Source organism: Eptatretus burgeri, chromosome 11, assembly GCF_056783735.1.
Source record: "Eptatretus burgeri isolate ZD-2024b chromosome 11, Ebu_testis_v1, whole genome shotgun sequence".
Classification (NCBI taxonomy): domain Eukaryota; kingdom Metazoa; phylum Chordata; class Myxini; order Myxiniformes; family Myxinidae; genus Eptatretus; species Eptatretus burgeri.
This window is the reverse complement of record NC_140971.1, coordinates 55,839,154-55,861,134: the sequence shown is the minus strand read 5'-3', so window position 1 is coordinate 55,861,134 and position 21,981 is coordinate 55,839,154. Positions and strand designations below refer to the sequence as shown.

At 44.6% G+C, this 21,981-nt stretch overlaps 1 protein-coding gene across 4 annotated transcripts in view; it reads left to right on the top strand.

Annotated features, from left to right (window-relative positions):
• The window catches only part of LOC147017111 (potassium/sodium hyperpolarization-activated cyclic nucleotide-gated channel 2-like), a 94,943-nt gene extending 73,776 nt beyond the window's left edge, over positions 1 to 21,167 (top strand). For 2 of the 4 annotated variants that reach the window (XM_085846494.1, XM_085846492.1), the window contains 4 exons: positions 1,159 to 1,399; positions 6,926 to 7,090; positions 8,348 to 8,431; positions 18,082 to 21,167. In XM_085846494.1, coding sequence (XP_085702620.1) covers positions 1,159 to 1,399; positions 6,926 to 7,090; positions 8,348 to 8,431; positions 18,082 to 18,962 — 1,371 coding nt within the window. In that variant the 3' untranslated portion in view covers positions 18,963 to 21,167. The remainder of the gene's footprint in view (positions 1 to 1,158; positions 1,400 to 6,925; positions 7,091 to 8,347; positions 8,432 to 18,081) is intronic. The other 2 variants (XM_085846493.1, XM_085846495.1) reach the window with 2 other exon arrangements.
• The last annotated feature ends 814 nt before the right edge of the window (positions 21,168 to 21,981 follow it).

The following is a 21,981-nucleotide window of genomic DNA, read 5'->3' as shown; positions in this document are numbered from 1 at the left end:
GAGCAGAAGTAGTTGTAAGGGAGGTGTCTCGGGTTTATCATTCTCAAAGACTTGGCCTAAAAACGTTCCCCGCACCAATTCCACAAGAAGGGTGGAATAATTGTGTCCATTAAAGAAATAGTAATCATGTGTTGGGTTTTGTGATTATGAGTGCAGCATCACAATACAACCACAGGGGCAATGGATGGAGCGGGGTCGGCATCAAGGTCCCAGTTTGCTTCTAAGGATGCACGCGTGCTTGGGGTTCTGTCCTTGCTTGGGGCTTTTGAATCGTGAATCGATTATGAAATTAGATATTCAGGCGTTTCTGAGATTTGTGCGTTTCGTGCTTCACTGATATCGCGAGTGATCTCCATTTGCTATAATCGGAGGAGGAATAGCACTTTTTCATACTTTTAAAGGTGAATGGAAGAGTTGTCTCGCACACACTTGCAAACAGATGGAAGACAACACGGGCCTTGACATCAGACAAATAGGGCAGTTAACCTTTGGGGAAGTTACTTCTCAGAACACGCTGGTTGTGATCAAGTGGTGGAACTTTTCTCTCCACAGTCAGCGTGATACCTTGGGGGAGAAATCTCCTTCTCCAAGGGATATCAACCCATGGGATTTGTTCGTATCCTCAAAATGCTGAGCGTCAAGTGAGGAAGCAGCATGCACCATTTATTTTTAAAGCTTTGGTATGACTCGACGAGCGTCACAATCGAACCCCCAACCTTCCAGACTCTGAGCGGATGCTCTCTCCACAATGCCACAGTCTGGTTCATGTTCCAATACTTCCCCTGCTCAATCAGTTCATGCAACAATAGGAGAACGATATCTTACTCCATTGTCTACCTCATGCATATAATTTTGTTAAGTGCAGGCTCAGTCAGTCATTGTACAAATACTCGATTGATAGAAATTTCATTTTTAAATCTATAATTTGTATTCCTATGTCTGTGTAATTGTGGTCGAGTTCTGCATAATACTAAGTAGAACATTCTTATTTCCCTCCTCTTATTGCTCTTCGATAGTTTTCTTTTGTTTTGTTTTTTTGTTCCCCCCCCCACCACCCCCCAATTCCTTGCTTTTGTCCCTTCCTCTCCTAACATAATATATTTCCATTTTTAATCCACATTTTTCTCTCCAAACAATCCTTTCCTCAAACTCCAACAGGCCATAGTGAACTTTAATTGCCGTAAACTTGTGGCCTCCATGCCTCTGTTTGCCAATGCTGACCCAAACTTTGTAACGGCAATGCTTACAAAGCTGAAGTTTGAAGTTTATCAACCGAGAGACTACATCGTGTGTGAGGGTACTGTGGGGAAGAAGATGTACTTTATCCAGCATGGCGTTGTCAGCATTCTCACAAAAGGAAACAATGAGACGAAGATAGCTGATGGAACCTATTTTGGAGGTCAGTGCAACATAGTATGAGTTTTCTTCCAGCTTTTAGAGCAGTTTTTTTTATTTCCCATGTTTTTGTAAATAGTTTGCATAACAATGCACTGGCAAGAACATACAGTAAGGGTCAAACATCCAATCAAGATCGGGTTACTTGTACTTCAGTGTTGGTGTTTTATTTGAACCTACTCATGATCATCCGACGGTGGTGTGTCGCTACCTCGGCAAAGAGGAGCGGAGCTTGGACTGTGCATGCGCGTTTCGCTGGAAGACGACATAAGGTCGTCCAAGGCGTGTTCTTGTTTTTACATCTAGTTTCTAGATGATTAAGAATTGAAGGTTTTAATTGCGATGTTGATCTTCCACTTGTGGAAATAATGTGGTGTAGCAAACTTTTGGGGGGAATTGGCCCAGGGTCTTGGAAACGTATAAGAAACAAACAGTACAAAACATCCTGTAATGTACAAGTTGGGTCACCCAACGAAGATCGAGTTACTTAGACTTTAGTAAACCATCAAAAAGATTGATGTTTAAAGCTGTAGAAGACTGGGAGTGCACAATGGCAATGATGGGCCAAATTGTCCCATTTCCTTGTTTGAGGTTGTACAGGATTGTGCGAGGACTACTTGTGCAGTGTAGTCTTGTGACGACTGTGGACTCTTTATGGATTATTTTCCATTCTGCAAATGAAATGTAAATACTTAAATGCAATTGGTTCGATTCCCGACAAAGAATGCAGCATCCAGCCCATTGTTATCCGACAGTGCCTTCAGAAGGTATTCACACCCTTCGACTTTGGCCACATTTTCTTGTGTTACAGCCTGAATTTAAAATCTATTAAATTTAATTTTTTTTTTCTGTCATCGATGTACACAAAATACCCCACAATGAAGTGAAAACATGCTTTTAGAAATTTTTACAAGTTGATTAAAAATGAAAAGCTGAAATGTCTTGTATCAATAAGTGTATTGTTACGGATCCAGGGGTTCAGGGCTCACCACGACGGGAAGCACTCGGGTCTCTCCTGAATGCTCGGTCCTGAGGCCGCCGGGCACAGATAACTCCGTGCGCTAGCTTGTTGCTAAGCAATCACGAATGCCAATTGGGACTGCCAATCCTGGCAAGGTTACACTACTTCGCGTGTTACCGTTTCCGGAGAATTGACCCAACCAAACGAGTTCCATGCCCTCGATGCATACTCGCGTTAACTTACCGTATCAGGTGTAGCTGAGCGAAGCAGAGTCTTTTATGTTCTCCCTCACCTCACACAGCCCGACGGCTGTGCAAGCCCAAATGCACTAGAAAATGCAGAAGACAGGATGGGGAAGATGGGCAGTAGCGATGCATGTGATGGGACATGTAGCCGCATCCCTGAGGTGCCCAGACTCAGTAGGCGAGTCCTCGCCGTCGTCTCAGATATGCCAGATGCAAGCAACTCCAAGCTTTGAACTCCTTTCTTCTCCTCTTTCCCTTCCTCTTACTCTGATCATGTGAGCCTGCTTTTATCTCACAGAATCTCTTCGCTTTTTTTCCTTCTCTCACGAGCCTTCTCCGTCTGAGCCTTTTTCTCCTCTTTCCTTTCCTCTCATGAGCTTTTTCCGTGAATGAGCCTTCTGCTCCTCTTTTTCCGTCCATGAGCCATCTCATACTTTGCATTGTTGCCCTGTTCTTCTTCCTCTCATTCCTCTCCTTCTTCCTCTCATGAGTTTTTTTTCCTTCTCTCACGAGCCTTCCCCGTCTTCTGCTCTGAGTCTTCTGCTCCTCTTTCCCTTTCTCTTATGAGCTTTTTCCATCCCTGAGCCTTCTGGTCCTCTCTTTCTTCCTCTCGTGAGTTTTTTTTGTCCCATCCCTGGGCCTTCTTGCTCCTCAACTTCCTCTCATTCTTTTTCTCCTTCTCTCACAAGCCTTCCCCATCTCTCAGCCTTCTGTGTCTCTTTCCCCTCGTCTCGTGAACTCTTTCCATCTCATCTTGTGCGAGCCTGTCCCTCATTGGTGCGCAGCCGATGGGGGCATGTCCATGATGTGGCTTGTGGAAAATGCCATGTTATTCTGAGGAAATGCTCAATACAGCCCCCGCCCCTCCCTTCACACACCAATGGACCATTGGTGTGAAGGAGGAATGATTAAAAGTAGCAGAGGGTCTGAACAGAACAATGGTGGTGGAGGAAAAAAGATTGAAAGTAGCGGTGGGGATGGGGGGAGAGACATCCGGGGAAATACAAAGTACACAACGCATACTCCCCTCCGAACAAACCCTTGACAAGGGAACAAGGACTATCTCTACTAAAACTAATGAAATAACTAATCCTTGGGTCACCTATGTGTCCATGTATGCTCTCTCCTTGGGGTAAGTTTTCCAAAACTCTAACAGTATTCAACCCCCTGAGTGAGTATGTCAAAGAAACACCTTTGGCACAATTACAGCTTCGATTGTTCTTGGGTATGTCTGTATCAGCTTTGCACATCTGGATGTGGGGAGTTTCTCCCATTCTTCCTTGCAGATTTGCTCAATCTCTGTCAAGTTGGATGGGGAGCATCAGTGAGCAACAATCTTCAAGTCTTTCCACATATTCTCAATGGGATTAAAGTCTGGGCTTTGCCTGGGCCACTCAAGGATTTTCACATTCTTGTTCTAAAGCAATTCCAGCGTTGCTTTGGCTGTATTCTTGGGGTCAATGTCCTATTGGAATGTAGGTCTTTGCCACAGTCTGAGGTCTTTTGTACTCTGAAGGAGGTTCTTCTCAAGGATTTTCCTGTATTTGGCTCCATTCATTGTTTCCTCTATCCTTCCAAGTCTCGCAGTTCCTGCCACTGAAAAGCATCCCCAGAGCATGATGCTGTCACCACCATGCTTCACGGAAGGGATGGTGTTCGATGGTTGATGAGCTGTGCTCGGTTTCCACCAGACATAGTGCTTTGCATTCCAGCCAAAGAGTTCAATTTTCATCTCATCAGACCACAGAATCTTTTTGCCTCATGCTCTCCGAGTCTTTCACGTGCCTTTTTGCAACAAGCTCCAGGTGTGCTGTCATGTGCCTTTTTCTCAGGTGTAGTTTCCATCTCGCCATTCAACTTTTCATTTTTTTTATTAATTTGTTAACGTTTGTAAAAACACGTTTTCACTTTGTCATTTTGGGGTATTTTGTGTAGATCGGTGACAAAAATTTACATTTGCTCCATTTTAAATTCAGACTGTAATGCAACAAAATGTGACAAACGTCGAGGGATGTGAATATCTTTCTGAAGGCACTGCAGCTACAACCCTAATGATCAGAATCATTTTGACATCCCAGTGCAGAAACTGTCCATGTCTTTTGCGAAGAGTAAGGGAGTTATCCATGTCACCTCAGTCAAATTCCAAATTCTTGCCACCTTCAGGCGAACGTCAGGCCTGGTTGACCAGCTCGTGAAAGACTTGGGCCAAAGCCCCCCTCCTCGTCCGAGGTATCTAATTTCGAAGCCGTAATAGTATCTTATTCTCTTCATTGTACAAAAAAATAAACATATTGTGCCTTTTACAACTAGAGAGTTCGTAAAACACCTCACCCTGCATAGTGTTCAAGTATATAATTAAATTGAAACTAGTATGGCACTCAGTAGAGTGCATACCTCCACCAGGCTGAACAGTTTCTGTTTTGTATCCCACTTGTTGGCTAAATCTGCATCTGGACCTGAACAAAAATCTAATCTGCTTGTTGTTGTCACCTCCCCAACTCATCCACGAAGTTTTCTCGTAACCCATCCAAATTTTTTTGAGATATCGTGCTACATGTAGTTTTTAGCATGATCTCTCAACAGTGAAGAATCACTTTTAAATTTTTCATATCCAGATTCGGATCTTCACCAAAATTGAATAACTTTGTCCTTGTCAAACATCCAACCTGTCCACCAAATTTCGTCCGAATCTGTCCACAACTTTTTGAGAAAATTACGTCAATCTGATTCAAATGTAATTAATATTTTGTAACAACCTCAAAAATAGACATTTGTAATTTTTGACGTCAGTTCATTTCTTCCTTTAATAATTTGTTTTAAATTATACTTTAAATTTTTTTATTTATTTAAATAAAACCAGATTTGTGGGTTTGTTTATAGTATGTATGATTATGATCCTCACCATTTTTAGCTTATCCGGAATTTGCATTCCAGATAAGGTATTGGCATCGCGCGCCGTCCGTCTGTCCGTCTGTCCGTCCATCCGTCTCCTTTTTCGACCTCTCTGGCCAAACTGCTTAGCCGATCCGGCTGAAATTTTGCAGCAACGTTCCTCTCCGGACTGGTAACAGGAATTGCAAAGCTCCTTCCGGTCACATGACTAGGTATGTCAAAATGGTTGACTTAGGAAATTTCTTCAAAAATCTTCTTCAGACCCACCACTCAGAATGCTTACAAACCTGGGTTGCAACATTATGGTAGGGTAGGGATGCTAATTATATTGTGGAAGTTATGCAGATCACATGACCAGAAGTCTGTCAAAATGCTCGACTTGGTCAACGTTTTGGAAAATCACATTAATTCCTTTAAAAAAATCTTCTTCTCCAGACCCACTCATCAGCACGCTACAAAATTTGGGTTGCAACATTAGGACCGGGTCTTGATGATAAATTGCCAAGGTCAGGCCAATCACATGACTGGAAATGTGTCAAAATGGCAGACTCAGTTAAAAAAAAAATTGAAAATCATGTAAATTCCTTCAGAGGTCTTCCTCACCAGACATACCAATCAGAATTCTACTAAATTTGGATTACAGCATTAGGCCGTGGCCCAGATAAGCTGCAGGTCCAGTGGTCCTATTTTTGGTATTTGTGGCCGACCTCTACTTTACAATAACAGACTCGGCATAATGGTTCAAGCATCCGCTGTGACCCTTGGAGGTCGATGGTTCAACCCCTGACTGTGTCTCACCAAAATGGTATTTGCTGCTTCCTTGCCTGACACTCGGAATTTAAAAGGATCGAGCATGGAGAAACAAAGCTGGGAAGGCAATGGCAAACCACCCAGTAAAACCCTTCAATACACTGCTTTGGAAACACCAATGCTCTGTAAATAGTATGGTATGGTAAATCAAATCAAATCTACTTTACAACTATGGTATCTCGTTTAAAAGTTAAAACTTTGTCGAATCATGATGAATATTTCTGAAATGTTTTTGGGTCTTTCGGTGCACACGGGTGAGGAACTGCTTGCACATAATCTTAATTTTTGATTACGATGCAGGACAGTGGATGACCTGAACTAAACTCCTTGTTTTAACTCCACCTATTCAGGGTAGAGACTCTCTTAATCTTACTGATAAACTTTGTGGAAATTTTGATACATCGTATTGTTTCGGAATGCATGTGGTGATTGTTTGTTAAATCTCTGACTTTAACAAGGTTTAAAGTCACATATAAAATCAGGAACCTTATTAGACCTGTAATTGGGAAGTTTTTCAAATAATGTTACTCTCTAACTGCCTTACTAGAGCAGGTTATTTTGTTTTATCCTTCTCTCCGTGTGTCTCAATTCCGCCATCCTTGTTCATGTGACCCCTCCACAGAAATCTGTTTGCTTACCAAAGGCCGGCGTACAGCAAGTGTGCGTGCAAACACCTATTGCCGCCTTTTTTCGCTCTCTGTCGATCATTTCAATGAGGTTCTTGAGGAGTACCCAATGATGCGCCGTGCTTTTGAGACCGTCGCAATTGACCGGCTTAACCGTATAGGTTGGTATTCTTTAATTCCACACATTTGCTGACATTCTCTTTGACACGGAAGCTGTTTTACTCTTCTTTTTCAGTTCAAACGTAACCTCTTTTGGCAGGTGAACTGCAGGTGTGGGAAAGATTACTTGCATGCTTCCATGACATAAAACCTGCATTCCATTAAAAACATTGTACCATTTGCTCATCCCTTTCGATAGTTGGGGAAGAATCTCCTTTGGTAACCCCAAGTCATTAATGATGAGCATAGTAGGCATGTGGTCCACAATCTCCATCTTAAAAGAGTCGAAGGTGGAAATAGGGCACCACATGACCATGTCACCTATTACGGATTATGCTGGTGTACCAAGTGGTCATTCAAAGAATGAAGGAGCGTTAGTAGTGGGATGCATGATCTCTAGACCCATGGAAAATTTAGCTTATGAAGTGTTCATGGGGTGTTGGATTTTATGTGATCACTCTCATGGGAGATGGTGAAATAATTCTGACAAATATTGTGATCTGTAGGCTGAGTGTTTGTTGAACAAAGCAACATCGGCAACCCGATGCAGGTAAAGGCCATTTAGTTAATTGTGCCTGGTGCAATTACACATCATCTCACATGTCTGAACCCTAACCGTAACTTTCAACCTAATCTCAACTCCATACATATTTCTCAACAACATCTATGCACCTGTCCAGCTTCCTTCGGAAGTTGTTCACAGTCTGCATCCACACCACCTATTCCATACATCGGGACAATACTCTGTGCAGAGCGTTGGTGCTGCCTAAGCAGTCTCCTTGGCTATTGGGCACAATCCTGGACGGGTCACCACTCCGACACAGGATACCAGCAAGCTGGCACTCATTTTGCCGACCTCGGAAGGATGACAGGCCGAGTTAACATGTCGTGGGGATGGAGGTGAGGGAGACAGGTGGGAAGGCGTTAAAGTTTTTTTTGTAATTTTCAATAAAAAATAACATATTTGTTTTTTTTTGGGGGGGGGAGTGGTGAGTTGAGGTGGGGGTTGAGTTGACACAGATGACCCATTCATGGGAAGTGAAGCATTATTGCAAAGTTCTTCAACTAACAAGAGCCACACCTGTAAGATCTGGACTAAAACTACAGGAATACGATGTGTGACTGAAAGGTTGTTTCGTCTTTCAGTCAGTCAGTCATAGGTCCTATAAAAACCTCATTGTCATAGCAAAATGCCTGTGTGCACTAAAAACCTTTTATGCAGCCACCTCTCTAACATGGCCACTTTTCCTTGCCTGAAGGTGTGACCTCATCAATCAGAATTTCCAGCAATAATTCCCATCTTCTCAGATTAACATGGAGGGGGAGCCAGCTATCATCCCAAGGTAGTACACCAAAGAGAGAGTCCTTTTGGGTTGCACTTTGCAATAACACTACAATCATTTGAACATTTTCTCCAAAATTATCTGAACCGTTTTCAGCATGATGCAGGCATTTTATTCTCTTGTTTAAAATTTTATTTTTAACTTTTGGGAATAGCAATGCAGGCTGATAAAGTAATGCTTCATTACTGACAACATGGTGGCTATGGTAGGTCGATTTGTGAAGGTAATGTGTACAGTCCTGTTCTTGAGACCATTTCTGCACCTCACAGGCCTGACAGATGGCAGCACTGTTGTCCAGAAGCATGATCTATGGGATGGATACAGTAGCAGCACAAAGGAGGAACTTGGATGTCTATCATCCTTAAATATTTATTGGTTGCCACAAGGCCCTGCCGTGGGGTGAGAAATCTGAGAGCATGGCAGCTGAACGTACTTCAGACTATTTCTCCTCCTCCAGTGGCCTGTGCTGATATGCAATGCATAATTGCAAGTTCTGATGATTCATGAGGTGCTTTGCTATACACAGACCATGCCGCCTGTTTGCTAAAACCCACCTTTTCTCTCCCCCCCATTGGTCCGCAGTTAGCTTTTATACATGCCTTGACATTGTATATCGTTACAGCTATGGAAATTGAGAGAACACCATAAAGGTCCCTAGATCAGTTCGGCCGATAAGTCCGTGTCCAGATAGATTTCCCCACCGTTGTTTGAAGGGAACTATTTATGTTAACCGGGCTGTGATCTTTGAGTTAGCCGTTATTCTTTACTATCGTTATTTTGGACCAACCACGTCCACCACCAACATCTTTCTCAACAACTGCTTTACAACAACCACCCCCACCACCAACATCGCTCTCAACAACCGCTTCAGACCAACCGCCTTCCACCACCACAACCACACCTGCCTCTCACCAAACCACGCCATCCTCACCACTTCGCCAGCAACCGTCAACATCTCCACACCACAAACATCGCCTCACCTTCGTCTCCGAAACGACGCCATCTTTGTGCCAGCCGCGGCGAGTCCGCATCGAGCGGCGTCGCTGCAGGCCGACGCGGGACGTTTGCTCGTCGGATCAAGCTTGGTGATCTCGCGCACGTTCGCATTCCGCGCAGAGGTCAGAGGTCAGAGGCGATTGGATCGAGAGGCTTGGTGATCTCGCGCACGTCCGCTTTCCGCGCAGAGGTCAGAGGTCGAGGATCGGAAGCCAAACTGCGTCTCACCAGCTCTATAAAAGGACGAGCAGAGCGCCAAGCTCGCGTTCGAGTTGGGTCGAGTCGAGTTGGGTCGAGTTGATCGGTCAGTCTGAGTCAGTCTGGAGAGGTCGGGGAGTCGGGAGGAAGCCAGAAGCCAAGGAACTGCATGGAAGTCTGGGCTTGTGGCGGAGTCGGGAGCTTGGAGCTTGCAGTCGGTGGAGAGTCCGGGCATCGCGAAGGAGACACGAGCTGGAGGTGCAGCCTTGCCTGCTGTGTCGCGCGGAACCGCGCGTTCGTGTGGAGAGAGCCGGAGAGAGCTCGCCAGCCAGCGACAGGCGGTCTGAGGTGATCGGGCTTCGGCGCAGTTCGAGCATCACTGAGGGACGGACGGGTTCTTACAGAGCATCAACTCTAAGAGAGCAAAGACCCGTTCGTTCCTCTCAAACGAGTTGCCGACTGAGACCGAATCACCCGGCCACTTGGCAAGGCCCGAGCTCGACCGCAGCTACGCTAGCTGCCGTGGGGAAGGAACATCGCGGGTCGCCCAAGCGCGTTCGGGTGGAGAGAGCTGGAGAGAGCTCGCCTGCCACACCGAAGGCCCGAGCTCGACCGTGGCTACGCTAGCTGCTGTGGGGACGGGACGTCGCGGGTCGCCCAAGCCAGACACCACGAGGGTGCAGGTAACCTGCAACGGTCTCGTGGGACTTGTTCGGTCTGCCAAGTCCCACACCATAAAGACCCAAGAAGTCCAGTCTGACCCCATTGCCTTTGATGGGGTTCTTTTTCCTGCTTTTCTTTCGAATGAATGTTGTGGCGCCGAGTCCCGTAAGTAAAACTGTGTAAGTGACTGCACATTAATAATTACTTGTAGACGGTTGTCACGCTTTGTCTTGCCCACGTGCCGTGCCGCATTCATTGCTTGTTCTGTATACGTGCATGCTGGTGTTTTTGAATGACTGCATGATTGTTCCTGCATACGTAGAGTAAATAAATGTGCTGGTTTAAATGTAAACCTGTACGTTGCGTCCATGCCCCCATTGAAATGCCATCTTGTATTGCTGAATATTAGTTGGCTTTTAAATAGCCAGTAAAGTGATCGGGTCCAACGGGACTGCTCGATATTACCCCGCTCGGTTATCCCAAAAGGAAGCGGGCTGCTTAAGCGGCTCGTTTCCAAGCAGTCCCGTTGAGGTACAACCTCTCGGTAACCTACCCGCGCGAATAATTAGGTAAATCGAAGATTTGGCGATCGGACCCTGTAGCATGGGTAGGGTATGGACAAGGTTGTGGTGGGATTGAAAACCCATCCGTGACTGGTTTCTGATGCCATTGTAGAAAGTCACGACTGGATTGTCCGTTCGGTGGGCGAACCTGCTGCTATTGGTGAAACGCGGTCGTTCACACGCCGGGCGGGCGGGAATACTACAACAATATATATATATATATATATATATATATATATATATATATATATATATATATATATATATATATATATATATATATATATATCTTCAATCTTCGGCCGATGCGGAATGCAGATGTATAGGAATAATAGGGCGTGGTAGTGCACAGCATTCCCCCTGCACACAGTAAATGTAATTTAGACCATTTGATGAACTGTACCCTTTACAGAGCATTGGTGTTGCTGAAGCAGTTACTTGGCAAGGTTTCTACTGGTTGATTTGCCACTGCCTTTGCAGCAGTGTTTGTTCGTGCTCTTATCCTTTTAAATGCTGAGCGTCAAGCAAGGAAGTAGCATGTACCATTTTTTGTCTTGGATATATGACTCTCCTGGTGCTTGCTTGAACCACCGATCTCCCAGACTCAGAGTGGACACTCTAACCATTACACCACCGAGTCGGGTATTTGGACGTAGGTCGAACACAAGACTGTGCAGTGTAGTGCTGCTCCCACACAGCTGATTTACATTCGCTCAGGGCCATTTAAATGTAAAAGAAGTGAAATTGGGGAACAAAAAGCCCTGTCCGTGATGGGAATAAATTTACACCACCGACGTGAAAATGGTCACAATTATTATTTATTTATTTTTGCATGATCAATTAAAACTCATAGCTTTGTTGATCAGCAATTTCATTATTTAATAATGTTCTTCTGGTTGATGATCAACATTTAAGGACAGGATATATCACCGATGCAGTGTGATCTTGTAGCATAGGACAAGAAGATAGATTTGAATGAGATGTGAGCGTTTTTTTTTTCTCTTTTTGGAAGTACGTCTTATCATTACCTCCACCACCGAAAGTGCATGGAGGTTGTTTTCACCCCTGTCTGTTTGTTTGGCTGTGAACAGGATATCTCCAAATGTTGTGGATGGATTCAGAAGAAACTCGGTGGATAGTTGTGTGTTCAGTTACCAAGTTTCTTGTAGAGCATTTGCCAAGTGGCTTAAGCAGTCAAGCAAGCAATCCATTTGAAACTGTTGATAATGAACGGCTGTCTTGGCAAGCGCTAGCTAATTGCTTGGTAACGGAACGCACCCCTGGTTGGGTGTGTGACAAAGACGAGTAAATCAAATTTTGGTGAAGATCTGGATCCGGATACGAGAATTGTTGAATTTTTCAAGTGATTCTTCACCGTTATGCCCGGTGTTGGCTTAATGGTTAGGGTGGTGGGCTTTTGGATCCTAGGGTCCTGAGTTCAAATCCCACTCAGCCGTTGAATTAATACCAGGTGGGGTTAAAAATGTTGCAGATGGATTGTGACAAAACTTGGGTGACAAGAACAAGCTGAGTAGATTTGAGTTCACGTCCGGATCCAGATCTGACCTATCAGTGGGATACAAAACGTAAACTGTTCAGCTTGGTGGAGGTATGCGCTCTACCGAGTTCCGTCATAGTTACTTCCTGATTTCACCTCAACCTGCCCTCCTTTATGTTTATCACCTTGTTACTGCACCACAAATGCCCTTTCTATTCCCCCAAAGACTTGGATATTTTGAGGCATGAAGCCGCAATCCTTGCTGGTGATTAAGACAGTATTATTTTGTGTTTATGGGGATACAATTAGCCATCTTTAACCTATGATTTTTATCCCCCAACCGGGCCTAATCCCAGCTGGAGACTTCTATTTTGGGTCCTTCCTGTGTGTCTGCAGCCTCTACCCAAAAATGACCGGACACATTTATTTCATGTTTGGAACATGTATGCATTAATATTTGGACATGAGGCTCGTCAAATGCTTTTGAGAACGGAGCAAATTTGATTTGGTATTGTTATTATTTTTGACCGAGGAGAAGAGTACAGGATTGTTCATGGTTTTCAGGAAACATTTGTTTTTGTACACTTTATCATCTGCACGATCAAAATGCGACTATTAACCGTTTATTTATATTCCCTTTCCTTCTCAATGACCACACTCGAGTATGAAAGAATTATTTATTTATATTCACCACCATCTCCACTACCAACATGCGACAATGGATTATTTATTTATTCTTATACACTTTACTGTCTCCAACCGGGCGTAGTGGCGTGCGCCTGTAATCCGGCGACTCAGAGGCTTGGGTTGGAGGATCGCTTGAGGACGGGAGCTCTGCGCTGGGCCGTGCTATGAGAGGGTGTAGGGCAGCCCGGAATCATGGTGAAACCCAAATCCTTATCCCTGTGTCGTAAGAGACGACCAGGGTTGCGTCAGGAAGGGCATCCGGCGTAAAACCTATGCCAAATCAGTATGCCGATCATAACGGATGATCCGCTGTGGCGACCCCCAACGGGAGCACCCGAAAGACGAACAACACACTTTACTATCTCCACTACCAACACATGAATATTACTGTGCTTTTCGTTTTGTGTATACTGTTGCACGCTTCCTCTAAGCACCAACCTAAGTGCACCAGTTACCTGGAAGGGTAGCACAGTGGAAAAGTTTTCCGGACAATAATGAGTCTCCTCTATTGTTTAACAGGTGAAACCAACGAATGACACGAAACAGAACGATATTTAATAAGTAGTTTAATTATTCCTAATGTCTACCTTTCAAACACTAACGCCATTTAAGAGCATCCCATAACAATGACTTAAAAACTTCCCCAAGTTACACACACATGACAGGTTTCAATGCAGTTTTGAATTGACTCACGACTTTCAAGTCGGAAAAATATCTCATGGCACCCAGTTCTTTGGCATAAAACCTCAGCAGGAGATAAATTGATGTCAGAGTCTGTTGTGGACACGTTCGAAGCAGGCTTGCCCCCTTGAGTGTGCACAGGTTGAAGTTTGACCGGCCAGTCGTGTTGTAAGTCCCCAGAGGGTGATCTTCGAATCACCGAAGCAAGCAAATGAATCCAAGTCCACGACTCACCTTTAAGGACCACACTGCAGACTGACAGTGCTGTCGAGTGAGAAGGAGAACAGGCCCTTTGCCTTTTCCATACGATGAGAGAGGAATTGCCTGTTTGGATGTCATCCCCGAGGTACCAGCAAGGCAGAAGGTTCGTCGACAACCCAACTGGCCAGCAGATATGCTCGACCAGCATCCTCAGAGGTGCAGCTGGTTTTTGAGTCAGGGCTTTGGAGTTGCAGCACCATTCGTGGTTAGCTTGCAACACTCTCAATATCCTCTTTGCTGTTTGAGCCCGGTTTAAAAAAAAAAAAATTGAAATTCAGCTTTTACATGCCGCGCATACAGCTGTTGCTTCTCACTGGCCGCATTGCATCCTCCTGAATTGCATGGCTCTCTGCCCATCCTTTTATTGTGTCACATAGAAGGTCACTCAGAGGCCTGGTGTCGAGGTGACTGCATGCCGTTGTGTCTTCAAAGACTCTCTCCATAATAATTCATTCTCCCAGTCTGTTTCTCTTTCATGTGGAAGAATAGTTGATACATTACTCAGACACATTAGCCTAAGTGCAACTTTGTACAGAGCGATGTGTTGGACATTAGTCCCCACATATTGCTCCGATCAGTAACCTTGACATTCCTTAGCCCCCACACGTGGATGCAGCTGACTGCTTTTTACACAGCGTCATATTTACTTAATTTCAGTTTCCTTTTAGCACAGTATGTACCAAAACAGCATTTCCAATTATGTGGTATGTATTGTTGATCCAAAACAATACATGGCCGAGGCTCGTGGAAGACCTAGTACACTGAACGAATCAGGATGTAATAGGATAAAAGTAACAGTGGAGGTGGGGGTACAAACAGCAGAGTTGAATGCCCAGACATGGACAAACTATGGGAGTGGGGAGCAATGGGGAAAGGAAAGGACGCATGTGGTGGGCAAGATGGATAGAGAAGTAAACTCCCAGGAGGGGAAACCTATAAGGAGGGCTTGGGGTTGAGTCGATGAAGGTGGGGGTGTGTGGTTAATGATGGTAGAAAAAGTCATGGTTTTGGGTTGGGAATGATCTGAGATGGTGGAGAACAGCTGTCTTGAAGACCTGGAGGGAAGAATGAGATTGACGAGGGTGTGGAAGTATGTTCCACAGGTGGGAAAAATGAGGAACGAATGATTGGAGGTGAGCAGTGATCCTGGATTTAGGTAGTTTCATGAGAAGGGGGTTGATGGGGGACTGTGTGTGCCCAGAAGAAACCTGGGGGTGGAGGGACAAAACTCAGAAAGAGCAGAGGGTGCAAAACCAGAAAGGAGGTGGAAGAAGACAGAGACCACACTGACGTGTCTGAGATGGGAAAGTGATATGCCCATATAGACTCAGCTTCAGCGCGGGAGATTCCAATGATCTTGAAGACCTTGGTTTCCACGGCGTCAAGCTGAACAAGGTGTGAGACGGGAGCCAGCCCAGAGGGGAAAGCAATACTCTATCAAGCTGCGGATGAAGACCTTGTATGTGGATAGGAGTTCAGATGTGCCAAGGAAGGACTTTGTATGACGGACAATGCCCAGTCAGCGACTGGCTTTGGAGGCCAACTTTGAAATGTGGTTTTCTCAAGAAAGGTGATTGCTGATTGTGAGACCCATGAGTTTGAGTGGCTGAACTTCCACAAGACGATTGTTAAGAAAGTAGATGGGGATGGGGGGGGTGTTGCCAGACAGTCCTTTTGGAGAGAGAAAGTGAGAGTGTGGGATTTTTCAGGATTGAACAGCATATTCCAAGTGTTTGACCAGCTTGTGATTTTTTTTGTTCAAGGTCTGAAGAAAGCGAAGAGACTGCAAGTCTGCCTGTCTGAAGGATGAGGGATGTTGCAGCAGGGGGTGGAGTCATCAGCAAATAGATAGAGTGTTTTCCAGAGTCGGAGAGATCATTGATGTAGATCAAGAATAAGATGGGGCCAAGAACAATTGCGTTAGGGCACTCCAGCCTTGATAGGGAGTGGAGATGAAAGGATTCCATTGAGTGCCATGCTTTGGCTACGAGAGTAGAGGAAGTCACTCAGCCGTGTGTGGAGTTGGCCTTGGATTCCATCGGCAGAGAGTTTGGAGAGCAAGGCAGGATGCCGAGTTGAAAGCTCGAGATATCTCCAGATAGATGGCCCTAATCTCATGTTTGACACTGAAGGCCTCCATCCATTGTTGGGTGAATAGAAGCACCATGTCCAAGGTGGAGTGACTTGGTCTGAATCCAAATTGGTGATTTGAGATGAGGCTGTTGGAGAAAAGGTAGGATTTCATTTCAACTGCGATGATGGATTCCATGACCTTGTTGATGATTGGAAGTAGTCTGAAAGGTCTGTGGTTAAGGACATTTGTTTTTGCACCTTTTTTATGTAATGCAATGATGTTGGCAGATTTCCAAGCAGACGGAAGCTGACGTTAGGCAAATGGTAGGGTGAAAAGAGCAGAGAGAAGATGTGGAAGAGCAGCAGAGCAGGTTTTTCGGACAGTGAGCTGATGCTGTCCAGTCCAGGAGCAGAGTCAGAGTCGAGCATTGACAGAAACTTGTCCACTTGTCCAGAAACTTTTCGGATTCAGAAGATATAGCATCCAGGAGCAGTTGGGAACGACTGTAAAATATGGGTACAGAGAGAGGGGGGATGGGGACACAAGGTTTGTAACCAAACACAGAATTGAGGCATTCGGTCTTCTCACGAGCGGAGTCAGCTGTGGTGCTATTGAAGTGAGGGAAGGGATTGAAGGGGAGCATACACCAGAGACAGACTTGACAAGGCCAAACCAGGTTTTTGAGGAGGGAGCCAAGTTTGAAAGTTCAATCTTTATGTTGGACAGATGTTTGCTGGCTCTTCTGAGAGTGAACACACACTTGTTGCAGGCTTTTTGAAATTCACTGAGATTGCCTTCAGTCGGATTTTCCTTCCAGGAAGAGAAGGCAAGTTGTTTCAGAGCAACTGCCTCACCACAGAATTCAATGTACCATGGGTGGGAAGAAGAGTCGGTTATTTGAAGACAAGATGGAGGATGAATCTGTGAATGTGAGAGCAGGTTTCGATGGAAGAATTCCCAGGCCGAGTTAATATCAGGAGCAGTAGATATGGGAGACCAGTCCTGAAGAGTGATGGCTGCTTGCAGTCCCTGCCAATCTGCCCGAGTGAACTGCCCAACTCACCGGCATTGAGGCAGCTCTCTGAGAAGAGCCAGAAATATGTTGACTCTCACACGCACATGATCAGATGAACCAATTGAAGCAGAAGAAAAGCAGCAGACATTTGGAAGGGATGTTTGTCATCACCAAGTCCAGAAGGGAAGATTTTCCATTGGGCGAAATTTTAACAGAAGAAAAAGTTGAGTTTAATGCTTTTGCTGAAATAAATACACTTAGTTATAAAAATTGCCAATTTGTTAAAATTTTCGGATTTCACCCCAGATTCTGACACTTTTATTTAGTTCATGAGATCCGAGTCTCAAATCAGATATAATATTTTGATTATATATACACTTTGATTAGTCTGTGAGAGAAGATAGTGTTTCCAAATCAAGGCATGTTTGAATAGGCCAAACAAAATGGCGAACTAAGACCCCATCAAGCTGGCAGAAGGCTGACCAAGGATGAGCCTTGATAAAGGATAATTAAATAAGGCCGTTAATTATCTTCAAAAGGGGGTGTTTCAATTAAGCCAAACACTCAGTTTTCATTCCTGCACTACCTTGGAGTTCCCTTCGTATGCATGCAAAGGTTGTGTCTGCTTGGTTTCATGCTTTTGGAGTTATTGAGGAAACACACACACACACACACACTGACATTTATTATTATTATTATTATTATTATACATTGTACACTTTTCCATCAACATTATATAATATTTATTTATTAAATGTAAAATCTATATGTTCCATATTTAAGGTGTGGTTGGGGGCTGTCCTCGCCAACTTTTTTATTTTCTTTTTTTTTTTCTTCGTGTTCACACACTTCACCCATTTAAGTGTGAAAGATGTAGAAAACTTTTAAAACGATGCTAAAATTTAAATACAGGTTAAGCTAAAATTGTAAATTATATTTTTCATTGTCAAAACTTTGTCAATGACTTGTTCATGGATAATATGCAAGTAGACTAATTATGCATTTGCTTAACAGGCAAGAAGAGCTCCCTTCTGTTGCATAAGGTCGAACACGACCTTAATTCTGGCGTTTTCAACAACAGTGAACACGAGATAATTCAGCGCATTGTGAAGTATGACCGAGAAATGATGTACCGTGATCCAGAACTGGCAGTTGAGGCCAGCTCCCCTGCCAAGTCAGCAGTTGGCTCACTCATTCAATCTGCAGCAGCGATGTCAGTTTCCATTGCATTGACCCGGCGGACTGGACTTGGCTCACCAGGGGAGGGTCCATCTGGTCTTCAGAGTGGCTATTATGAAGAAGGTGCTGGTTTGAGCCCTCCACCCATCCCTGCTGTTGCATCAGCAATCATTGGTGGAACTTCCCCAGTGGTGGGTGTTGCTTTCTTGGTCACTGGAAGTCGTGCGGTGACCCACAGCCCATCTGCTGAGACATCAGAGATTACTGGGACAGCAAAAGATGGTCACCTTTGTCCTCCTGAAACTTCAGGGCTGCATATATCCCACGGCTCCCAAGGTTCGATTTGGGGTAACACCCAATCATCTCGCTATCCAGCTCTCCACCGCAGCACACAGGTTTTGCCAACAAACCTGATAGGTTTCGGTCATGATACCCGGTCTCTGTCAGCCTCACAACCTGCATTGCCAGACACCCCTGGACATCACGAAGGAGCAGCGGTGTCTCTGCACCATGGCTATGCACCATATTCGATGACCTCGTGTTCTCAGCCCAGTTCTGCACGCTTTCTGCTGAGACAAATGTCATCTGGTAACCTAAACCCTCCAAGGGGCAGCCATAGTAAAATGCCACACTTATCCTCCCTTTCTAAATGTGAGACTCTTTCCCTTGGACTAGATTTTGACCCATCAAAGGCACGACTTCCTTCCAACCTATAGCCCCTGTTGTCATATGGTTCAATTGCACAGTTGCTTTTCTCTTTTCTCTGTTTTTTGCAGCAACATACAGGACATGAGGTTCCATGCACAAAGTAAACACATCATGCAACCAATCCCTCACTCATGTAATCAATTTTTTGTTTTTTTTAACCATCTAGTCTGACAGCACATAGCCTGGTGTTGGCGTAGTGGTTAGGGTAGCGGCTTGGGATCCAAAAGGTCCTGAGTTCAAGCCCCGTTGGGCCACTGAATTAATACACCAGGGGGTTGACTCAGCCTGTCATCCTTCCGAGGTCGGCGAAGTGAGTACCAGTGTACTGGGCCCAGTGTATGCCCCGGTTAAGAATAGGTGTACCATATCCCTGTGTCGTAAGAGGCGACCAGGATTGCGTCAGGAAGGGCATCTGGAGTAAAACCTGTGCCAAATCACTATGCGGATCATAACGGATGATCCGCTGTGGCGACCCCTCATGGGAGCAGCCGAAAGAAGAAGAAGAAGAAGAGTCTGATAGCACCTTAATGCTCACCTGTAGCAGATTCTACACTTTCGTTTTCATTAACAATCCATATAAAACCATGGTGGTGAGAGGTTTTGTTTTCAAATGAAGAAATAATTTTTTTTTCATGTTTATCGAACATTTTTTACTCCATCTGGTCAGACTTCACCAAGCAAAAGAAAGAATGAATACATAACCAAAGGGCTTTATGGGCGGCGTCTTGGAAGCCAACATCTTTCAAAACCAGGAAGATAAATGATCTGGGCAGCACCACATTCCAAATGATCTATGCAGGGCAACAATTCACGTCGGGGAGACCTACGTATGGCAGTGGTACCTGCGGAATGGGGTCATGAGGGCAGCAGCACATTCCATGGAGGCCTAGACAGGGCAGTGCTGTGTGGCCATGGGGAAGGGGTGGCTATGAAGGGCAGTGAAGTGCTCCATGGCGGCCTATGCAAGGCAGTAGCGAAAGCTGGTGAGGCCTATGCATGCAGTGGTGCTTGTGGTGGTTTGGTGAGGGGGGGGCTGGCTATGTCGGGTAGTGGTGAGGTGGGCTCCTAAGGCAGTGGGCAATGGTAGGTAGGGGGTCTATTCAGCAAAGCGACACATATGGGGGGGGAGCAGATATGCAGGGCAGCAGCACAAGGGAATGGAGACATATGCAGGGCAGTGATGCATTCTGGGGAGAAGGGGGGCGACATATGGCAGTGGCCCATGCAGATATGGGGCCTTCGTAGGGCAGTGGTGAATGCAGAGAGCCTACACAGGGTAGCAACATGTGCGGGGGGGATGGGGTGGGCTACGTGGTCAGTGTTGTGTGAGTTCATTGCTGGTGGGAGTGAGAACCCATGTAAGGTATTTTCATTACTTTATGTTGACTTCGAGGAAGGTACAAAGAGTTCTCTTTTCAGGATTCCATGTCATCCGAATGTTAAAACTGCACTGATTTACATGGGTGTGAGAGAAATGTCCTTGTAATGTCACATCGTCATGAATGCAGATTTTTCTGGAGTCTCTTATGAGAACAAGAGCATTTGATTACTGAATCGGAGCACAATCACTTCCTTCTATTGAATTATTCCCAGTGTAGTTTTGTCGTCTTGAAACATCTGGTGAATCCACTCGTACAAAACAGTGTCTTGAAATATTGTGGTTTTTCTTGAACCCTTGCCTCAATTGTGTTACATCTGGTGAATCCACTCATACAAATGATATGACAAGGAAATGATCACATTTCTACAATCTCCATTTCTCGTTCAATATATCATATGATTGCAGACACTTTTGGCAGGAGGACACATGACTGCTGCCACCCAGAATCATTGAAGCACTTCTGCTGTTGAGAACCCGTGTTTGCTCACCATGCACAGATGATATGAGAATTGATAATTGGGATTTAACTTTTTTCAGAAACTCTCTTTCGTGGAACTGATTCGTAATTAATTTATCCATTTACCTTTAGCAGGAACATTGGCATTTCCAAAGGGCCTACACCGATTGTTGTGAGTGGATTCAACTTGTGGTTTGCATTCCTTTGCAGTGATTCTTTTGTTTGGTAACTTCTCCTGGTTTATATTATCATGATAGCTGTGATGGTCTAATCTTGCTGTGTATCTTCGTGTGCACCTTTTCTTTTGATCTCACTGTTCAATGATTGGTTTCTTGCTTTTTCTTCTTCTACCTCAATAAAATCTGTTTCCTGTGAGATCAGGGGTTACCAGCATCTTGTGGGGTTTAGAAATTCTCTCCCTCTCTCTCTTTCTTGGCTGGATGCCTCGCTTCATGTGCCAGTACCATCAGTGAGAAATCACCATTCTTTATTTATCACAGAGCATGGATATATATACATGGATATATATATATATATATATATATATATATATATATATATATATATATATATATATATATATATATATATATATATATATATATATATATATATATATATATCCTGGTGTTGGCTTGGTGGTTAGGGCAGTGGCTTGGGATCCAAGGGTCCTGAGTTCAAGCCCCGTTGGCTGCTGAATTAACACCAGGGGGTTGACTCAGCCTGTCATCCTTCCGAGGTCGGTGAAATGAGTACCAGTGTACTGGTCCCGGTGTATGCCCCGGTAAGAATACGTGTACCATATCCCTGTGTGTCGTAAGAGGCGACCAGGGTTGGTGTCAGGAAGGGCATCCGGCCATAAAACATTGCCTCAAGAAAAAGCCCAACCCCTGCACAGCAGGGAAAAATGGCTGTAAAAACGGTCATTTTATATTATATATATATATATATATATATATATATATATATATATATATATATATATATATACATATTCATATACATATACATACACACATCTGCTGTTAGACAGTAATGTGAAATGTCTCTACAACCCAGGTCCCATAGCTCATGCCAATTCCAGGAGGTACCCTGTAAAAGGAGATGTTGCAGAGAAGTGTGGTTACATCTGCATGGGGGGGGGGGGGGAGTATCAGAATAACAATATTTAGTCCTCAGGTCACTGTCC